The sequence below is a fragment of the Ambystoma mexicanum genome, chromosome 1p (genome assembly GCF_040938575.1).
Source record: "Ambystoma mexicanum isolate Mex_15411 chromosome 1p, UKY_AmexF1_1, whole genome shotgun sequence".
Lineage (NCBI taxonomy): Eukaryota > Metazoa > Chordata > Amphibia > Caudata > Ambystomatidae > Ambystoma > Ambystoma mexicanum.
In genome coordinates this window covers 759,161,962-759,182,852 of record NC_090921.1, presented here as the reverse complement: position 1 = coordinate 759,182,852, position 20,891 = coordinate 759,161,962, and the positions used below count along the sequence as shown (strand labels likewise).

The 20,891-nt window shown below is 48.5% G+C and overlaps 1 protein-coding gene across 1 annotated transcript in view; it reads left to right on the top strand.

Annotated features, from left to right (window-relative positions):
- Window positions 1-8,590: 8,590 nt before the first annotated feature.
- Window positions 8,591-20,891, top strand: part of LOC138580339 (semaphorin-7A-like) — a 234,258-nt gene continuing 221,957 nt past the window's right edge. Inside the window, exon 1 of the mRNA XM_069650793.1 lies at window positions 8,591-9,175. Within this exon, the coding sequence (XP_069506894.1) occupies window positions 9,091-9,175 (85 nt within the window). The 5' untranslated portion in view covers window positions 8,591-9,090. The remainder of the gene's footprint in view (window positions 9,176-20,891) is intronic.

The following is a 20,891-nucleotide window of genomic DNA, read 5'->3' as shown; positions in this document are numbered from 1 at the left end:
AGTCCCACACAATGTGATTTCTGACGAACCTGCTAATGTGTGAAGGGTTTGCATCCTGTCAAGTATGTAGGGAAAAAAACGTCAGCCATTGATTTGGAGGCCAGGTTAAGAATCATTTGGTCTCGGTTGTTGTTCACCAACTTAGCCCTCATGACACGTTTAAAGTGATTCAAACCCAGCATCAGAAGTGTCTCCTGAGAGCTCCCAAGCATCTTGTCAGCAAGACGCCGCATGGTGGAGAGTGTCATGTAGGGTACCTTTGTGATAAAGGCATAAAAAAGGATCCGCATGAGAGTGTTGCTCTGACCGTGAGTTAACTTCCAGTAAAGCGTCAAGCTTCTTAACATAATTCGCTCTCAAATCAGAAAGAGGTAAAACTCTAGAGGAATCATTTCAGCTGGGACCTAGGAGGGTAATCTCAGGAGACATCTGAGCAGTTTGGTTTCAATCTTGGAGAGAACTCCCAGCCGTCCCAGGGCCCAGACTTCGGCTACATAGCAAAAGATCGAAGCAATTTTCGCAGTGTACAGCTTGAGCAGTGTTCCCACTGAGTAACCTCCTCCCCTTCTGGCAAAGGAGCATATACCCCCTGAAGTTCTGGCACTGCACCTTTAGGCTGTTCAGATGGGATACGCCTCCAAGATTGACTTCAAAGGTGATCCCAAGATAGACGTACTGGGACACAACCTCAGTCGTCGACTGGGGATTTCAAAGACCATGATCTTGGTTTTCATAGTGTTGACCCTGAGGGAATTCAGGGCCGAGAAGGAGTTAAGGTTGTTAAGTGAGGTTTGGAGACCACCTGGCATGAGGTCTCGAAGCACAATGTGATTGGCGTAGCCCATCCACAATACCAACAGGTCACCAAGCTTAGGCGGCAGGCATTAAGGGTCGGACAGAGCTAACCCCATGTCGGAAAATTAAACGTTGAAGAGAATGGGGGCTAGGATGCAACCTTGTGTCAGGCCTACATCAGTGTGTATCCAGGCTGATGTTCCCCTATTACCCTCCAACCGGACCTTAACACGAGTTTCAGCGTGTAACAGCATAATCATTTTTAGAAGGTCGGATGGAATCCCCCAGCAATCCAGCTTCCCCCAGAGCCTTGTACGGTCGACCGTGTCGAATGCAGCACTGTAATCTACAAATGCTGCATAGATGGGTCTCTTACGAATCAGCCGGGCTTGCTTGATGATAGTGGTGAGGGATAAAATATTGATAGAAGTCGAGCAGCCCTTTCTGAAAGTAGTTTGGTTTCAGGGAATGATGTTTTCAACCTCTGCCCAGTTTGTCAGTTCATCCAGTAAGACCTAAGGAAAGACCTTGGAGTACTAGAATACTGTTGTGCCAGAAACAAGGAGAACCTGGGTGACAGCAATGCAACTAAAGTAGTGGTGGGGAACCTTTGCCCAGAGGTAGATGTCAGCCTTGATGATCAGGTTACAAATGCCATCTGGTCCCGGTGCCAGAGAGGATTTACTGGGGCTGATGAGCCTGGCAACCTTCTGTGAGCTTTTCACAGATGTCCAGGTGCCGGACTCTCGGGGCATGTAGGACTGTCTGGAGTTAGGGTGACCCAGTGTAGCTGAGATGTAGGCAATCCATTCATGCTACGGGATGTCATTAAGGGCCAGAGTGGGCAATTTCTGGTTATTCACTATCTGCCAGAATTTCCTCGCATCATGGTCAATAGTTGTCATCACCAGCGGGAGTCATTTCTGGCAGTCCCTGGAAAACCTGTGGGCTCTAAACCACTTACTGTAGTTAGCCTTCGCCATGCATGGCTGGATCTTCAGCCACATGTGATAACTTTTGCAATTCTGCACAAGTAGATCTCTTTTTATCATGGATTGCGTTATCGAAGATGTCTATGGACCTTGGCAGGACCCGTAGCCCATCGGTTGTTCCCCTTGTTTACCCTGGTAACTCTCTCAGAGACCTGGGCGATAAGCTCCTCATATTGTAATAATTTCTCTAGACCCCAACAAACATTTCCCACAGATGTTGGAACTGGCTCTTTTGAACGGAAGTCAGAGAAGACCCTGCAAGCTGTTACCAGGGCAGCCTCAACTCTGGTGGAGTTCCATCCTACTCTAGTCGAGTCAATGCTCTATTCAGAGTTAATGAACCAGTGTTACGGTTGCCATAACTGGGGCACTCCACATCAAGTGCAAGGCTGACAGGAAAGGGATCACACTCCGAACGCTGGAGAATGCCCATGTCAATCGAAATAGATGGTCTGTTAGCCACAAATACATAGGGTCTCATCACGACTTTGGCGATAACTCTTAAATCTGGCAGTCGCGCTATTAACGCCGGATTTAAGGGTCCGCCAAATCAGGACTTCGGCGGATTTCGCCCTAGCTCTTGGCTGGGGGGAAATCCGCTGAAAATTTGCGCTATTACCGCCGGCGGGAAATCCGCCGGCGGTAAGAGTGCAAATTTTCCCCATTGAGCCCAATGGGGAATGGGGCATTCCTGAATGGGCTCAATGGGGAATGGGGAATTACATCACCGCCGAACTCGTGATCCAGCGCTATTAGCGCCGGGGAGTTCAGCGGTAGGGCTAATACTGCTGGCGGTAATACCGCCGGCGTTACCGCCAAAGTCGTGATCAGGCCCATAGTCAATAATACTAGAAATGGAGGAGGAAGACTGTGTAAACTGTGGTGGACAGTCCGATGGGTGTACCATGTTCATTATAACAAAGCCTTGTATATAAAGTAGGGTCACCCATCTCAGGGCCCTAGGACAACGATGGTCAAGTCGAGACTCCTGCCCAGGGCCAGAATGATGTGCATCCATGCCTCTGGCTTCAGAGGCTTCGTTAGTGGGAATCCTGGAATTAAAGTCCCCAACCAATATTGTTGTCAGGGTGTCGGTCTCGAGGTCAAGCCATTCCACCAGCTCTTTCATGACTGCGCTATGAGGGGCAGCATAGTGGGGATCATAGATATTGGCAAGTATAATGTCCTGTGTCCCGGGCAGATCATTTAGGGACAGTCGTCCGATCAAGATATTGGGTGAGTGGCATGAGATGTCGGATAGTCGCTGTGACCTTTTCGATTGAGCGACTTGCCCGGTAGTGCCTATCTCCCGAAGGGGAACGAGTATCCCCAGCACTGGATTTATGTGCTTTTAACTGCTATTGACACTAACATAAAAAAAACTAAGCATAATTGTGAAATAAATGGTCATCAGTGGTGTACCAAGTGGGGCGGTGGAGGGAGGTAGCTTTCACCCTCAGTGGCTCTTTTAGGAGCCAGAACAGAATAATGAGGATGCCGAGCAGGAGCACAGTGTTCCTGCTCAGTACCCTCATTGCCATGGCAGCAGGACACCTTTCAGAGGTGTCCCTTTGCCAGACCTTTCCAGCGGTCATACTTTTGTGTGAAAGTGCAAAGGCCTGGCAGCAGAGCGGCTCTCCCAGGGAACTGACACGTTGCTCTGTGTCAACAGAGCATTACAATGGGAGCCATTAGGCACTGATGGGAGTCGAGGGACTGTTAGCAGGGACCTTTGTCCCTTCAGAAATGTGAATGGGGGTGATCAGAAGTGAGAAGGGTGCAAAATGCAGCATGATTCAAGAAATAATGACTATGACGTCAACACCCAAGGGGGATTTGTTAGGCTCACATTCATCTGCATGATGCAATGGTGACTTTGCATGCAGGATGGGGAGAATAAAACTAAACACAGAATGCACTCACCAAGGAATGGATAACAGAAAGGACCAAAGACTCATCACATATATTTATTGCAAACCTGCAGATGCTATTTATTGCAAACCTGCAGATGCTAACAATACACTCCATTATGCAAGCTACCATCCTTTACATCTCAAGAACAATCTGCACTCGGTTAATACATGAGAATGAGAAGGATTATTTCTGAAGACTCCATATATTGTGAAGCTACAGAAAATATCTCTGACAGATTTAGAGGAACAGGGTATCCTGACACTATACTGAAGAAAGCGGAAAGGAGGAGAACATCCAGACTAGAAAAACTCTCTTTACACCCAAATTGCATCAGAGTGAGACACCTTCCATACTCCTGATGAAATTTTCGAAACAAAGTGAACAGATCAATCGCATCATAAAAAAGAATTGGAAAATCACAAGGCTAGATTCCCAACTCACCAGACTATTTCTCACCACCCATGACAGCCTACACCGGAGGCAGAAACCTCAACCTCGTTAAGGCCGAAAGATCTGACTCAACAAAACAAACATTTATGTTTAAACCCAAACCTGGAACCTTTCCATGTCTGCACTGCAGCCATTGCTACAATATACAAAAAGGTGATCATGTGAGATATCCCTGCTATGGGCAAATATTTGAAAAAAGAAATGTTGCTACCTCTGATTCAAAATTCTAGATATATGGATTGATCTGTCCCTGTGGTAAATTCTATGTGGGTTAGGCTATCCAGAAGATCAAGGAGAGGTTAACGGAACATAAATCAAATAATCAAAGGTTGCAAGGCCAAAATTAGACATACCACAGCCCAGTTAAAATATGTGGTGCTGGAGATTGCCAAATCTCCACAGAAAGGAGGCAACACCAAAACAATCTTAGCTAAGAGAGAAATGTTCTGGATCCACGGGTTGTACTCCATGGCACCCACAGGATTGAATGAAGAATTCTTGCTAACACCATTTCTCTAAATCTCATTGACATACACCACAAGGCTGTACCCTCTGTACACCATGACTAATGCATACAGTTGGCTCTAATGACCTTTGATAGAACGGCATTGGCCTAATATGATTAGCCCTATGCAATTTAACTGTATATAATGCTAACAATATGAATGTACGTTAATCTGGGTGTAACAGAATCACCCTGTAACCAGGATGATATACAACTAATGATTAAATGTATTCTAATGGTTCACTTTAAACCACAATGTCCTTGATGATCAATGTACTGAGAATGTACCTCACTATATAATCAAAATACTCTGTTAGACACAATGATGTGGCTGTACTATTCAAAATGTTACTATTAAAAACTGTTGAAATGCCAATCGATGCAAATTCGTCCACCATACCAATGTATTCCACAAAAATGGTTTACGCCAAATCACTAGTTCATTTATGATCCTACTAGATGATTGTGACACCAGGCTACACACAATGATGTTGCTGTACTATCTAGTATGTCACCAGTGAAATATGATGAAATACTTAAATGTATAGATGCCTCCACCTTAATAATGTATCCCACAGAAATGTGATACATTGATTGAATGCCATCTTGGGTCTAAATTGTAAATGTATAATGTAAATGATGCCCAGACCAACGATCAATTCTGATCATATCAGAAAATGTATTCGCACAGATATTCAGATATCATTAGCCTGGATCTAAATAACTTTACCTTTATGTATTCACTAATAGAACTTTGAAATAGGATGTACTCACCAATAGATCTTTAAATAGGATCACCCAGACAGGTACTGCATCGGCCATCTGCACACGGGTAGATACACTGTTCACATATGACGTTAGCGTGCCCGCAAGGACGCACTGCACGTCATTATTTAAGGGGCCATTTTGAAAACAGAGCGTTCCTGCCCTGTTGTCGAGCAGACCAAGCACTAACTTAACCACTGGTAAGATACATGATTTCAGAAGCCAGATATATTATATTATAACTTGAAATCCGATCGAGCAGTAGATAGTATAAGTATAGACTACATCATCTACATTTACTCTCCTTTAGATACACAGGACAGAATCCTATTCCCTTATATTCACATCCTTTGAATACTTTGACATCCTTGTGTTAGATGAGATTGAAATAATGAGGTAAGCATGTGATCGAATTTGTTATCCAATTTAGGAGCATTCCGGTCACATTACTAATAGACTTCCTGACCAGGATATCTATGTTCTTCCTCGATGAGTTGAACTGGAGGAGAGAATAGAGATACTCTGCTTATGGCGAGTCCTAAATCTTCTAGAAACATTGTGTTCTTACATCCTTGGCCCATAGAGGTTGATGAACTTAGAGGTAGGCATCTTGAATGGATATTCACTAAATTGGATAACTGTGATCACCAGTGTTAGTGTACGTTATCTTTGCTGTCATATTTTCCAGAACAAAGAACAAGGAATTGGCCATACATATGGACATCAGATTAAGACGACTATTTGGTCTACAATAAGCAGATTGATATCTCCTAGCATTGATTAAGGTGATATTTATGCACAAACAAAGCAATGATCTATTTGAACAAATGTATAATTTCAGATACAGAGCAAAGCTGACCTTAGTGTTTAATTTACTCTGTAGATGAAATAGGAAAGTTGAAGCTTGAAGATTAAATCAAGTATCTGAGCGTCATGAAACATTGTTCTTAATGAAGGGATTTTATCTTCCGAAACGCTTCAAGCTCTTTTACTATATTTGTGTTTCCATTTGTTGAGCTATTTTTTTTACACTTGAGAATAAATTACTCATTATCTACATTCACTAAACTGTCATATGTAAACATATATTATATACGACCCACAGTCCATATGATACAGTAATCCAGATTAAATACTCATGAGTTTCGTGAACTTTTGACTGATCTTGCTGTCAGTATATGAGGTGTGCAGGGGACAGGAGTGTCCACTAATTGAGGACACCTTTTTTTTTCATGATTGCATATTAGCGAGGTATTGTGCCAGAGTCACACTTTTCTTCCTGCACCTGTCAATCTTTAGTACGATTTCCTTAAGGTGTGCACTCCATATAGATTTTTGTACACGAGGATACAACTAAAGCCATACTCTTATTGCTCAACACATTTCTATGGCAATATTTATAGTGTAAAGTTAGTTTATTATGAAAGGAAATGTACATAAATGTCACCTCTAGCACTGCGCCCCTGCAGTTACTGCGACTTTGGGGGCACACGAAATATTGACTCCCATTACTGCGCCCAAGCAGAGCAGGAGTTGCGGGGGTGTCTCCCGCTCTCCTTGGGCACAGTAACGGGTGTCAGAGGTCGTGGGGGACAAGAAAGTAAAAATAAAAAAAGAAAAGCACCCTGCAGCGTCAGCTCTGTCCCACGTAAGTGGGAGTAACTGATGCTGCAGGGATAGCGGGGTGTAGGCGGCGCACACAGAAGTGTGCTGCCGTAAAGGTAAGTTGGGTGGGGGTCGAGTAGGAGAATGCAGGCTGGGGGACGTGGGCAAAGTAACCTATCTTATCACTGCGCTGTGCAGTAATTGCCGTTGACATTTTATTCGGCGCAGTTACGGGTCGCACAGTGATCACATAGATTCTTATGAAAGGCTAGTTTATTATGTAATGTGGTTTGCTTCTAAGGCATTGCTATCAATAAAGTATTATTTAAGCACATGAAATGCTAAGCAAAATCTTAATAAATATCTATATCAACTAAACCTGGGAAGATGTGCTCAGTTGCTTAAATTGTCCACATCCCAGTTTCACCATTTAACCAAAGTGTGTGATCCTGGGCAAATCATTTAATCGCACTGTGTCTTATCTGCAGCTCCATAGGTTATTCACTTCATAGCTTATGTTAATATATCATGCTATTATAAAAAAATTGCCTAATGACTATAGAGTTGCTCCATATATAATAATAGTGCAATTTAGGTACTTTGCACCACAAAGTTATTTGCCACTTGTCTTACTTTTGGCAACTTATTCTAAAGTAACTTCCATGGTTCCTCCAAGTATATGATGCTCCTTGTAATATCCGTCTGTGAAATAACTTCTGTTGCTGCAATCCAGGGCCAGCCTTAGCGGCAGCAGTGCCCTGGGCGATTTGGTGCCACCCCCTCCCCACGGGTCCCCTGGTCAACAGGGGTTGGGGGCAGGATGCGCCTCATTTTTTTTCTACCTTCTGCGCTCCGGCCCCTCGCAGGGTGCTAATGCATGAGCGCCCTTTTCCAATGCAAACCGCCTCCTCGCTGCCGCGTCGGAGCGAGGAGGTGATCATGTCAGCACCCTATTGTTATTAAATGCGCCCCTGCCACCACGGGTGCATTTAATAACAAAAGGGCGCTTGCCGCGCCTTCTCCAACTAAGCCAGCTCGGGGGAGCCCTTGAAAGACTCCTCCGAGCTGGCATAGCGGGGGCTAATGGCGCCCTGGGGGGCATGGTGTCCCGGCCGGGCGCCCGGCCCGCCCTGCCCTAAGGCCAGCACTGCTGCAATCCATATGTAAATTAGAAGGTTTGCATGTATTTTGCCCCACAGAGCCTTCACAGAGCTGGAATAGATGAGTTTCCTGCATCTGGAATTGTCCTGCAGTTTTATTTTTTTTTGTTATGTTATGTGTGAAAATGCCTTCTGCCACTAATGTTACCAAAAACGTTGATTTGGGGGTGCACATGACTTTTTGTGACTCAGTCCCCCGCCCACCCCACTTTTACAATGCTGGATACTCCCCTGATGGTCGTGTTGTATTCTAACCTTTTTTTTCCTACTGAATAATTACTAGGAATTCCTACTGAATCAAATCAATACCCCCTATTTTGAAGCCTGTTCCCGCGAGACCATTGTGCTGACTTCTCCGTTCCCCATCAAGGTACACGGTGTATAAAGCGTGAGCAGACTGCGGATTGCCTTGTCGCGAGAAGGGGTGGGAGAGATTGAGAGAAGGGGCTAAGGGCGCTTCAGCAAACATTCCCTGAGAGGGAGTACTTTAAAAAAAAGAGGGAGGGCGGTACTGCAGCAGGAGCAGCACGGAAAAGAGGCGAGGAGGAGTGAAGATTATCAGGGCAAAGAAAGACGTGGAGAGCGAGGGGCAAAGAGAGCGGGAGAAGGCGATAGCCGCCGAGAAAGAAAACCCGCAGAGGGCAAACTGCCAGGGAGGGTAGTGCGGAGAATACACTGGAAGAGCGAGCCCGGGAGATAGAGGGAGCGAGCTTGATAAAAACCCACTGCGTAGGACAGGGAGAGGGAGGCGCAGAAGGAGGTGGGCGAGGCATACACAGACTCGAGGAGAGGCGCATAGGAGGTGTCGCGCGTACCAGCCGTGTAGTGCACGTGGGTGATCCTATCTGGGGGCCACTGATGGTATAGCGACTAATCACAAAACACCGCATCCTCTACTGGAGCCATGAAGTTGCTGCCTTGCTTCCTGCTGCCAATCCTGTCCTTGGTCTCGGCAGACAAGACCCCGCGCCTGAAGCTGCACCCCAAAGGTGAGACCCGCCTCGATGCCGGGCATTGCAGAGCTGTGCCTGGGCGCTGTTAAGGTGACTTGTATCGTGAGTGACAGGTGGCACTGCGTTGGATTTCAAAACCATGTTTTTGGGGATCGTTGGTCATTTTGTGCTTTGGGGGTAGTTGTCGCCCACTGTAGCAGAATAGTGATCGAGCAATTATGGTAATGAGTGTTGGCTTTGGAAGTATGGAGTGTGACAAAGTTTGAAGAGGGCATTGGGATTTTAATTTGCTTGAGGGTTCGTTTTAATTGGCGAGGTGGGGCTGGAATTGACTGTTTTACCAGGAGCGTTTCGTTTATATTTGTGTGGATGAGTTGGTAGTTGGGCTTCATTGGTGTTCATGATGGCTGTGGTTGAACATTGTGTGTGATTTGCTGAGGCTTGCTGCTGTTTGGGTGTACATTTTGGTATGGGTAGGGTTGGGATTTCATACTGGTGTGGGTGGACTTTGTAGGCACTCTTCAATGTGATGTGTTGTGATACCGATTGGAGTTTGTATGGGTGTGGTTGTTTCACATTGGCACTGTAGCAGCTTGTCATGTGGTGTGAGACAAGGCAATCGATTTGATTTTGGGCTTTAGTGCTGTTGACATTGGGCATCAGTGTGATTTGAGTTGCACTTGCCAAGGTTGGAACTTGCAGGTGTGGTAGAGCGTGATGGGGGTCTACATGTGTAATTGGGTGGTGATTTTGTACTTGGGCCTAACTGTGGTTCCAATGCGCTTAATACTGAAGAGGTTTCTAAGCGTGGACCTGGGACTCCCTGGGATTCTAACCTGTGTCGTGTTGTCTTGCTGCGAAGACGAGCGCCACTGAGCTATACTACCCATGCCAAAGAGTTTGAGTTTACTGTTAGTATGATTGGCGTTAGCTACAGCTGTCTTTAAAGCTTTTTCCGGAATGCACTTGGAGTTTGGTTTGGCAATGCCTGGAGTTGGAGTTCGCCTTTGAGATGGTTGGAGATTACTAGAGACGTGGGTGGGGGGTCACGGCTGTGATTAGATACGTGTTTGGCTTTGATGAGTTTATTGTTGTTGCTTGATGGCTGTGGGTGCATATGAGTGTTTTTGTGGGTATAGTTGGACTTTGGCAGGTCTATTGTTGGACTTAGGCCTAGAGATGCATAGAGTTCGGCATGGCATGACTATGCTGATCGGAGTCCAGGTATATTTGGTGTTTGCCAGAACCGATCTTGCCCTGCATTAGGTGAGGTGTGGATTTGGGACAGGAAAGGTTGGATTTTAACATGGCTGTAGAGTTTGGAATGTCTATTGCATCCGGACTATGACCTCGTGTCTGGTTGTCATGGCTGTGGTTTGGTTAGGTGGAGCTTGAATTTCATAAGGGTATTCCTGTAATTTGGCACAGACAGGTTCAGAGTTTACTGTTGAAATGGTTACAGTTTTACATGAAGATTGACACTGCTATGGTTCGGGTTTGCCATCACTGTAGATGGAGTAGCATAGATGTATGGCTGTTGTTTGACATGGGTGTGTTTGGCATTTAGAGTGGGAGGGTGTGATATGTGTTTGGCCTGGAGGAGGATGAGATGTAGCAGGATTTGGTTGGAGTTTGGGGTAGATAAAGTTGAGGTAGAGAAGGGCTACCATCCGGGTTTGGCATATGTTTGGTCATACTCTGAAAGGGGTATGGCTGGTTGGCATGAATGTGGTTTGGGGTTGATATGGATATTAGAGTTTTGTGGATCGGCCAGCATGGTTGGAGTTTGGCATGCATGTGATTGGACATTTGGTTGCTGTGGTTGCCCTTTTATGTGCGTGATCGTTGTGTTGTTGGAGTTTAATATGTGTGTTTTATTTGACTGTGGAATTGTGCAGTGGAGCGATTGAGGGGTGGCGGGGGAGGGGATACTTTTTTGTGGGGAAATGTGGATTGGATGAGTTTGATACTTATTTAGGTGTAATCTCTGTTCTGTGTTCTTAAATTAAAGGTGTGGTGTGTAATGCACAGACGTCGTTGTTTGGGTGTGGTGTTTAGCAGCAACGAATGGAGTGTAACAGTGTTCAGTGCCGGTGGAGTTTGGTGCTGACGATCTATTGTGTTAGGACGAGTTAATGGTGGTGGAGTTTGATGTGGTGAAGGTGGAGTCTGGTACCGGTGGATTTTTATGTGAGTGAAGCCTGGTTTTGTTTACTGCTGGTGGAGTTTCACATAAGCGTGTCTGGATTTGGTGTCAGAGAAGTCTGCTGTCAGGAGAATCTGGCCAGCTTGTATGCTGGTGTAGTCTGGTGCAGTTTGAGTTTGGTGCAGTGTGACTGATTTGTTTCAACTCTGTCAGAGTTCGGCGCCAGTGGAATGGTGCATGAGCGCACCTTTGCTTGCCTGTGACACATGAGTTGAGTCTGGCAGAGGTTTCGCGCTGAAGATTCGGGAAATGGGTCTGGCATTGGTTGGTGCTAGTGGGCTTCTATTTTGCCGTGTCCCAATACCCGAGTTTTGCTCTAAACGGGCCTGATTGAGTAGAGGCCGCCAGAATGAGTTGCGGATTGATTTGAAAGTGGGAGGGCCTACATTTGGTGTGGATGGGCTTTGGTGTGTTTGAGTGTTTTTGATGCTCCCAGTTTTTGGCACTGTGGTGGCCATGAGTGAAGTTTGGCGCGGAAGTGTGCCATTCTTGGTGGATATGCCTGCTGTTGGAGTCTGGCCTGGGCGTGGCAGACTTTGTACACACACACACTGCAGAGCTATAGCACCGTGTGAGCAAACAGGCCGGAGTTTGGTGCATGTAAAAGTATCAGCACCAGGGTACACGCCTTGGTGCCCGATACACACCGTACTCTTTATCCAAATCAAAATTTGCCGTGATTAGTACTGTTTCTGCCCTTGTGATTGGCCGTTATGTTTGAGAAGCACCCGTTGGACGTTGTTTCTGTAACCCGGAGACTCGAGTTCTGGTCAAGTTGCCCACCTTGACCCGGTTGTGTGATTCTGGCCAAATCCCTTAAAGTTCCTTTATGCTCCCAACCTGAGAGTGTTTGGGGGCAGGGTGCGCCTTAGAAGTGAGTACAGGCTGAGCATTAAGGCTATCGAGTGTTCATAAGAACCCGTTCAGTCCGTGGTAGGACACACTGGATATGCAGCTGTGACGTAAGCGGTGTGAAGTGGTATTTGTGCAACACACGTCTCATAGCAATGCATGCTTGTCCGGGGGCTGCGTTGCTGCACGGCGCTTCATTCTTTGCTGGGCTGCAGTACTTATAAGAAAGCGACTGTGACGGGGTTAGCAGTTGGATTGGATCTAGAGTGGGGGCGAGGGGCACCCCGTTTTGGGATATCCCTCTCGTGGTGGAGGCTGCGGTTCTTGGCCCGTCCCTGCTCCCGTCCCCGGGAGCTGGGCTGCCATTCCAGGTCACCCTGCCCCGCGTCCTCTGCATTGCAGATACTGGAGACGTGAGAGGAAGCTGACTGCAGCAGCCCTGGGACCTCCCTGCACCAATGGCGCAGCGAGCCAGGGCGCGGGCGCGGTGATCCTGGACTCGGATCCGAGCTCGTGCGCTAATGCCCTCCCACCCCAGCCTCCCCACCCAGGGAGGCCGCGAGGGGCGTCTGTCCAGCGCGCAGTCTGCAGCCGCATGCAGGTGCCATTCCCTCGCAGGTGAACTCGGAAAATTCATCGTGGAAGGGAGACGGCAATTACACATCTACGCAGGAGCTTCCCCAAAACAGAACATCATAGTCTAATCCACTTACTTGTAAAAAATAAAACCACATCTGCGCCATATTTTGCACCTCTGGACAACAGATGGAAAGCCATATTTTTCCAATAAAGATGCATAGCCATCTTGTATTAAACAATAATTGGAGGGGTTAAAAAAGAAATGTTTGAAATGGCCCAAGGCTGGCTTTACTAAGCACCCACACGGTGGACATAAGAGGCACAGGGATACAGTGGTTGTGCTCAGGGTCACACAATTTAGGATAAGGATATAGGTCCCCTTGTGCAACGCCCGACAACTTAGTGGCCAGGCTGTATTTTTCCATTCTACATGGATGGTTGCCCCCGAAGGTCTAATCCAAATGTTGCACCTGCAGGACCAGCGCAACGCGAGGGCTGCCAGTGGGTTTTACATGTAGAGTCATTTTCGTTATGTCGGCAGCACATGGCGGATGGAGTGTTTCTTGCACAGTGTTAGGAGGCAGTCCTAGTTCTGGAAGATCCTCTGACTTCTGGCACCTTAGGTCAGCTTGTGCCTTGTGTGGATTGCGCGCAGTGGTCGAAGTGTATGAAAAGAAGCCCTGGAACTATGTTCCCTGCTGGTCTGTCCCCGCTCCACACAAACCTCATCGTCACGCCCCCTCTCATCTGCAATCCAAACCCCCAAACAAGCACACCTGCTGTTTGAGGGAATGTTCAGTACAGTTCACTTAACTTCAAGTTTCAACTTCTTCCTACACTTTTATTTTAAAACCAAACCATTCAGGAACAGTTTCTTTTTAAAATAAAAGTATAGGAACAGTAAAACTTAAAAATGTAGAGGAGCACTGCTCCCAACCGCTCCGACCCATTTCGACCACTGATAGGGTGAGGCCTTACTGTGTGGTATCTTACTGTGTGGTTTAGAAGCTGCCAACTGTGATGTAAGAACTCACATGCGTTCGGCTTTCAGCACACATCGACGTCTGACTCCACTTTGTTGAAACCTGCTTGCCAAACCCTCTGCGGCAAAGCCAGCGCAGGCCAAGGGTGCAGTGTTGAGCATCACAGGTCCACATAGCACACTGCTCAATCCACCTCCACTACGTGCTACGCATCAACTCCCGACTCTGTTTCGTTGAAACCTGCATGCTGAACCCTTCTGTGGCAAAGCCAGCAGAGGCCAAGGGTGCAGTGGTAAGTGCGGCAGGTCTGCAGAGTATGCTACTCGATCCACATCCACTACGTGCTATGCATCAATGTCTGACTCCGCCTTGTTAAAACCTGTGTGCCATCCCTCTGCGGCACAGCCTGTGCAAACCAAGGGCATGGTGTTGAGCGCTGCAGGTCCACAGAGCACGCTGCTCAATCCATGTCCACCACGTGCTATGCATCAACGTCTGACTCTGCTTCATTCAAACCTGCATGCTGAACCCTCTGTGGCAAAGTCAGTGCAGGCCAAGGGTGCGGTGTAGAGCACCGCAGGTACGCACAGCACGCTGCTTGAGCCATGTCCACTACGTGCTATGCATCAACGTCTGACTCCGCTTTGTTAAAACCTGCATGCCGAACCCTCTGGCGCAAAGCCCGCGCAGGTCAAGGGTGCAGTGTTGAGCGTTGCAGGTCCCCAGAGCATGCTGTTTGATCCACGTCCACTACGTACTACGCAACAACCCCTGACTCTGCTTTGTTAAAATCTGCATGCAGAACTCTCTAGGGCAAAGCCCGCGCAGGCCAAAGGTGCAGTGTTGAGCACTACAGGTCCCCAGAGCACGCTGCTCGATTCACGCCCACTACATGCTACGCATCGACATCTGACTCTGCTTCGTTAAAACCTGCGTGTCGAACCCTTCTGCGGCAAAGCCAGCAGAGGCCAAGGGCGCAGTGTTGAGTGATGCAGGTCCACAGAGTATGCTACTCGATCCACGTCCACTACGTGCTACGCATAGATGTCTGACTCCGCCTCATTAAAACCTGTGTGCCAACCCTCTGTGGCACAGCCTGTGCAAGCCAAGGGCATGGCTTTGAGCGCTGCAGGTTCACAGAGCACGCTGCTCGATCCACGTCCACCACGTGCTATGCATCAACGTCTGACTCTGCTCATTCAAACCTGCATGCTGAACCCTCTGTGGCAAAGCCAGTGCAGACCAAGGGTGCGGTGTAGAGCACCGCAGGTACGCACAGCACGCTGCTTGATCCATATCCACTACGTGCTATGCATCAACGTCTGACTCCGCTTTGTTAAAATCTGCATGCAGAACCCTCTAGGGCAAAGCCCGCACAGGCCAAGGGTGCAGTGTTGAGCACTGCAGGTCTCCAGAGCACGCTGCTCGATCCACGCCCACTACATGCTACGCATCGACATCTGACTCTGCTTCATTAAAACCTGCATGTCAAACCCTCTGCGGCAAAGCCTGTGCATGCCAAGGGCGCGGTGTTGAGTGATGCAGGTCCACAGAGCACGCTGCTCGATCCACGTCCACTACATGCTGCGCATCAATGTCTGACTCCACTTTGTTAAAACCTGTGTGCCGAACCCTCTGCGGCAAGGCCCGTGCAGGACAAGGGCACAGTGTTGAGTTCTGCAGGTCCTCGGAGCATGCTGCTCAATCCACGTCCACTATGTGCTATGCATCGATGTCTGACTCTGCTTCATTAAAACCTGCGTGCCAAACTCTCTGCAGCAAAGCCCACGCAGGTTAAGGGCATAGTGTTCAGCGCAGCAGGTCTGCAGAGCAAGGTGCTCAATCCATGTCCACTACATGCTCCAGATCAACGTCTATCTCTGCTTTGTTGAAACCTGCTTGCAAAACCCTCTGCAACAAAGCCTGCGCAGGCCAAGTGTTTGGTGTTGAGCATCGCAGGTCCACATAGCACACTGCTCAATCCACGTCCACTACATGCTACACATCGACGTCCGACTCTCCTTCGTTAAAACCTGCATGCTGAACCCTCTAGGGCAAAGCCCGCGCAGGCCAAGTGTGCAGTGTTGAGCACCGCAGGTCCACAGAGCACACTGTTCCATCCACGTCCACTACATGCTATGCATCAACGTCTGAATCCGCTTCATTAAAACCTGCGTGTCAAACCCTCTGTGGCAAAGTCCGTGCAGGCCAAGGGCACAGTGTTGATGCTGCAGGTCTGCAGAGCACACTGCTCAATCCACATCCACTACGTGCTATGCATCAACGTCTGACTAAGCTTTGTTAAAACCTGCATGCTGAACCCTCTGTGGCAAAACCCACCTAGGCCAAGGGTGCAGTGTTGAGCACTGCTGGTTCGCAGAGCACGTGCCCCAATTCACGTCCACTTTGTGCTACGCATCAACGTCTGACTTTGCTATGTTAAAACCTGAGCTCCGAACCCTCTCCGGCAAAGCCTGCACAGACCAAGGGTGCAGTGTTGAGCGCCGAAGGTACACAGAGCATGCTGAACGATCCACCTCCACTACATGCTACGCATCAAAGTCTGACTCTGCTTCATTAAAGCATGTGTGCTGAACCCTCTGCGGCAAAGCCCACACAAGCCAAGGGCACGGTGTTGAGCGCAGTCTTCAGAGCACGCTCCTTGATCCACATCCACTACGTGCTACGCATCAATGTCTGAATCCGCCTTGTTGAAACCTGTGTGCCGAACCCTGTGCAGAAAAGCCTGCACAGGCTAAGGGTGTGGTGTTGAGCGCTGCAGGTTCGCAGAGCACACTGCTAGATCCACATCACCTTCATGCTACACATCGACGTCTGACTCTGTTTCATTAAAACCTGTGTGCCAAACCCTCTGTGGCAAAGACAACGCAGGCCAAGTGCCTGGGATTGAGCGCCGCAGGTCCGCAAAGCACACTGCTCAATCTGCGTCCACTACGTGCTACGCATCGATGTCTGACTCCGCTTCATTAAAACCAGCATTCAGAACCCTCTAGGGCAAAGCCTGCACAGGCCAAGGGTGCACTGTTGAGCGCCTCAGGTACCAAGAGCACGCTGCTCGATCCATGTCCACTACGTGCTACGTATCAATGTCTGACTCCGCCTCGTTAAAACCTGTGTGCCGAACCCTCTGCGGCAAAGCCCGCGGAGACAAATGGTACAGTGTTGAGCACTTCAAGTCGGCAGACCATGCTGCTCAATCCATGTCCACTACGTGCTACGCATCAACGCCTGACACCGTTTCATTAAAACCTGCATGCTGAACCCTCTGTGGCAAAGCCTGCGCAGGCCAAGGGTGCAGTGTTGAGCACCGCAGGTCCGCAGAGCACGTGCCCCAATCCACGTCCACTATGTGCTACGCATCAACGTCTGACTCCGCTATGTTAAAACCTGTGCGCCAAACTCTCTGAGGCAAAGCCTGCGCAGGCCAAGGGTGCAGTGTTGAGCACCGTAGGTGTTAGGCACCGCACAATGGCACTGCTGAACTCGTTTGCCATGCACCTATTTCACATTCTTGGCTGAACCCATCACCTTGGACTTGTAACAACTCCAATCAGATCCATGGCCTCGGCCGGCAACCGAAGGAACACCACAGCACCTGCCACACAAGCCCAGTCAGCCCCAAGGACTCGTGCTCCACATAGGCCGCAATTAAGCACCTTGGCGCCTCCCACTCCCACACCCCGCGTATGGCCCACACCAAGCTCCTCAACTACTCCGCCCACCGCAGATCCACAGACCAGGCCCCATGCAACCTGATATCGCCGACTCTGCCATCACTATACTGATCCTCTCAAGGAATAGATTCCTCAGGCTATGCACTCGACTCACTCTGTGCGTGCGTGTGTCCCACAACACACCCCTCAATCAAGCATCCCACCACAGCTTCGCAGACTAGGCCCTGCACAACCCGAAATCCTAGACTCTGCCATCGCCACACCCCTACTGATCCTTACACACACTCACACAGATCCCTACACACTCGGCTCAATGTGTTTGTCTCACACCACGCTCCTCATTCTCTCAGCCCACTGCAGACTCACAGACCAGGCCTCACGCAAACTGGAATCCCCGATTTGGCCATCGCCTCACCCCCTCCAATTCCTAAGAGGAATAGCTTCCTCAGATTCAGCACCCAGTTCATCCCACGCCTCCCTCGCATTGGAAATTCTACAAACACGCACGCCCACCAGACCCATCTGCCAGGCCATCAACTGCGTGCTAATCAACGCAAGATCAGTCCCGGCACACGCAGCTGAAATCCTTGACTTGCTTGCCATCACTTAAACCTGGCTCCAGCCCCCTGCTGGCCCAGCCCTCTCCATTGCTATCCCCCCCGGGCTTTGCCATCCTAAGATGTGACAGATCCTCTAAAACAGGAGGAGGTGTCGCCCTCATCTATAAAAACACCCTATCAGAGTCATGCAAACCAACGTCATCCCCAATTTCAAATACCTACTCGCCAAGATCTCCATGTCTCCAACCGACTCTATCAATGTCCTCTTTATCTAGCGCCCACCTGACCCCACCCTTACCTTCGAAGTTAACATAATGAAAAGCATCTTCTCATCCACGAAGCCCAACTCAAAAGTTGTAATCCTTGTGGACCTCAACCTAGGCCTCAACAACACAGCAGACTCACTGGCCACCGGTGTAGCCATGGCACTAAACCATGCCAGCTTTACGCAACACTCTCTTGAGCCCACCCACGACCAGGACCGCACCTTAGACTGGTTAAGTAACCTCAATTGTAACATTCCCACCCCCGTCACCTCCCCCTGCCCATGGTCGGACCATCACAAACCTGAAGTTATGGCCCGGTGGACAAAAAACTTCAAGCCTACCAACCTTGGACTGCTACTTGCTACCCTTGTGCACCCCCATTTTAGTAACTGGCCCAGCAGCAGTGGTCGACCTCTACAAGAAAACTATTGCACAAGCAGTCAACACGGTTGCCCCTCTCAAACTTAGGAAAGCCAAACCCTCACTAAAAAAAAAATCTGGTTTACTCCTGAACTCACAGAAGCCTGTGCCAATAAGCGCGCCTCCGAGCTAGCTTGGAAAAAAACATGCCCTATCTCCAAAGCTCTCTCCCCCCCCCCCCTCATCAAAAATTATAGAAGGGAAATCCACGCTGCCAAAGCCAACAGCTACAACTCCAGAATTAGCAATGCCTCATCCAACTCCCAGGAACTTTTTACAATTCCTGGGGAGCTTGAAATAACCCCCTCCTCTCCCGAGCCAGACCTGACAGTAGACAGTACTTGTGCGAAAAAATCCAAAGGAAAGGTCAACTCCCTCAAAGGAAAAATCCCCTCCAACCAACTTGCTATGCTAAACAAGCAACTATCGCCCAAAGCATCCAGCCCCTCACTGACCCACACCTGCACCCCGCTCAACTTCCACCCTGTCTCAGACATGGACGTCCCCAAGATCATCTTGCCCAGCTACAGTCATCAAAGACTGTGCTGAGTCACTTATCCCCTTCTTCACAGCCATCATCAAAGCCTCCTTCTCCACCAACTCGGTGCCAACATCCTTGAAAGATGCATGGGACCTAGCACTCCTCAAGAAACCCTCCTTCGACGCTTCTATACCAACAAACTACTGCCCCATTACTACGTACCCTATCTCTTGAAGATCCTGGATCTCGTTGCTTATATCCAGGTTCAGCAGAATCTCAAGGAAAACAATATCTTGCGCACACGCCAATCAGGCTTCCACCCCAAACATGGAACTGAAACGGCCCTACTTGATTTGAAAATCCAAATCGATGCAACCCTGCCCTCCTCATGATGCTAGACTTGTCTGCAGCATTCGATTTGGTAGACCACCAAATCCTCTGCTCTCCACTTGCCTCAACAGCAAACTTCTCTCCATCAGCCACCAATTGGATTAGGTCTTTCCTAGCTGACAGATCCTCACGAGTCTCCATCAATGACTTTTCAGCTGAACCTACTCCGTCACCTGTGGAGTCCCCTAAGGATCCTGCTTCTCCCCCACCCTCTACAACATTGACACAAAACCCCTTGTTGACCACCTTGACCTACTAGGCATATCTTATATGAACTACACTGACGACACACAGCTCCTTATCCCCATCACTGGCTCATACACCCAGGACTCGTCACCATAAACTCTGTATACGAGATCATACAAAATTGGATGGCTTCTCACCTACTCTGAGCAACGACAAAACCGAAATCCTCATGGTCAGCTCCAACTCCAGACTTCGCAACATTGACCCAGTATACAATGAGTTTATCATCGATGGTAACCGTATCACGACCCCTGCCGCTGCCAAAACTCTTCGCATACCTGGACACCAACCTCAACATCTCATGTCAAGTGAACTTGATGGTCTCATTGGCAGCCTACACAGCCAAACTGCTTCATGCCAGCAGGCCCTTCCTCTCCACTCCCAACTGCCTTACAATTGCAAGAGCTATCATAGGAGCCAAGCTTGATTACAGTAATTACCTATTTACCGGTACTTCTGAACACAACTTGAACAAACTCCAGATGATTCAGAAAAATGCTCTCTGAGCAGCCACTGGTCTCTCCAAATCTGATCATATTTCCAAAGCCAGGAGAGGTGAAGACTGGTTGCTCATCTGGGAAAGGATTAAGTTCAAAGCATTGTCCCTGGGCCACTGATGTCTCTCCAACACTTCCCCAACCTACCTCTCACGCTCTGTGGAGAAATACTCCACTGCCCGACCTCTTTGATCGGCAAACTCTCACTTTCTGAGGATCCCCAGCTTCAATCGTCTCTCAGTAGGGGGCACGAGCTTCCCAGTCGTGGCCACCAAACTCTGGAATAATCTACCACCAGCACTCAGAAAAGAACAGGCCCACTGTACCTTCCACAGAAACATAAAGACTTGGCTGTTCAGCTAACTTTGCTCCTCCTAAGAATCTTCCATCCCCCTACTGCATCTCCCCACCCCCTTCCCTTCTTCTCCTTTTACCTTAATATAACTAGAGCCCAGATACCCAAGGGCTTTGTGAGCAGTAATAAATGCAAAAATAAAAAAAATAAAAAATCTCTTTACCATCTCTCCTTGACCTTATCTGTTGCCCATGGATGATCCTGTGAGGAATTCGACCATCT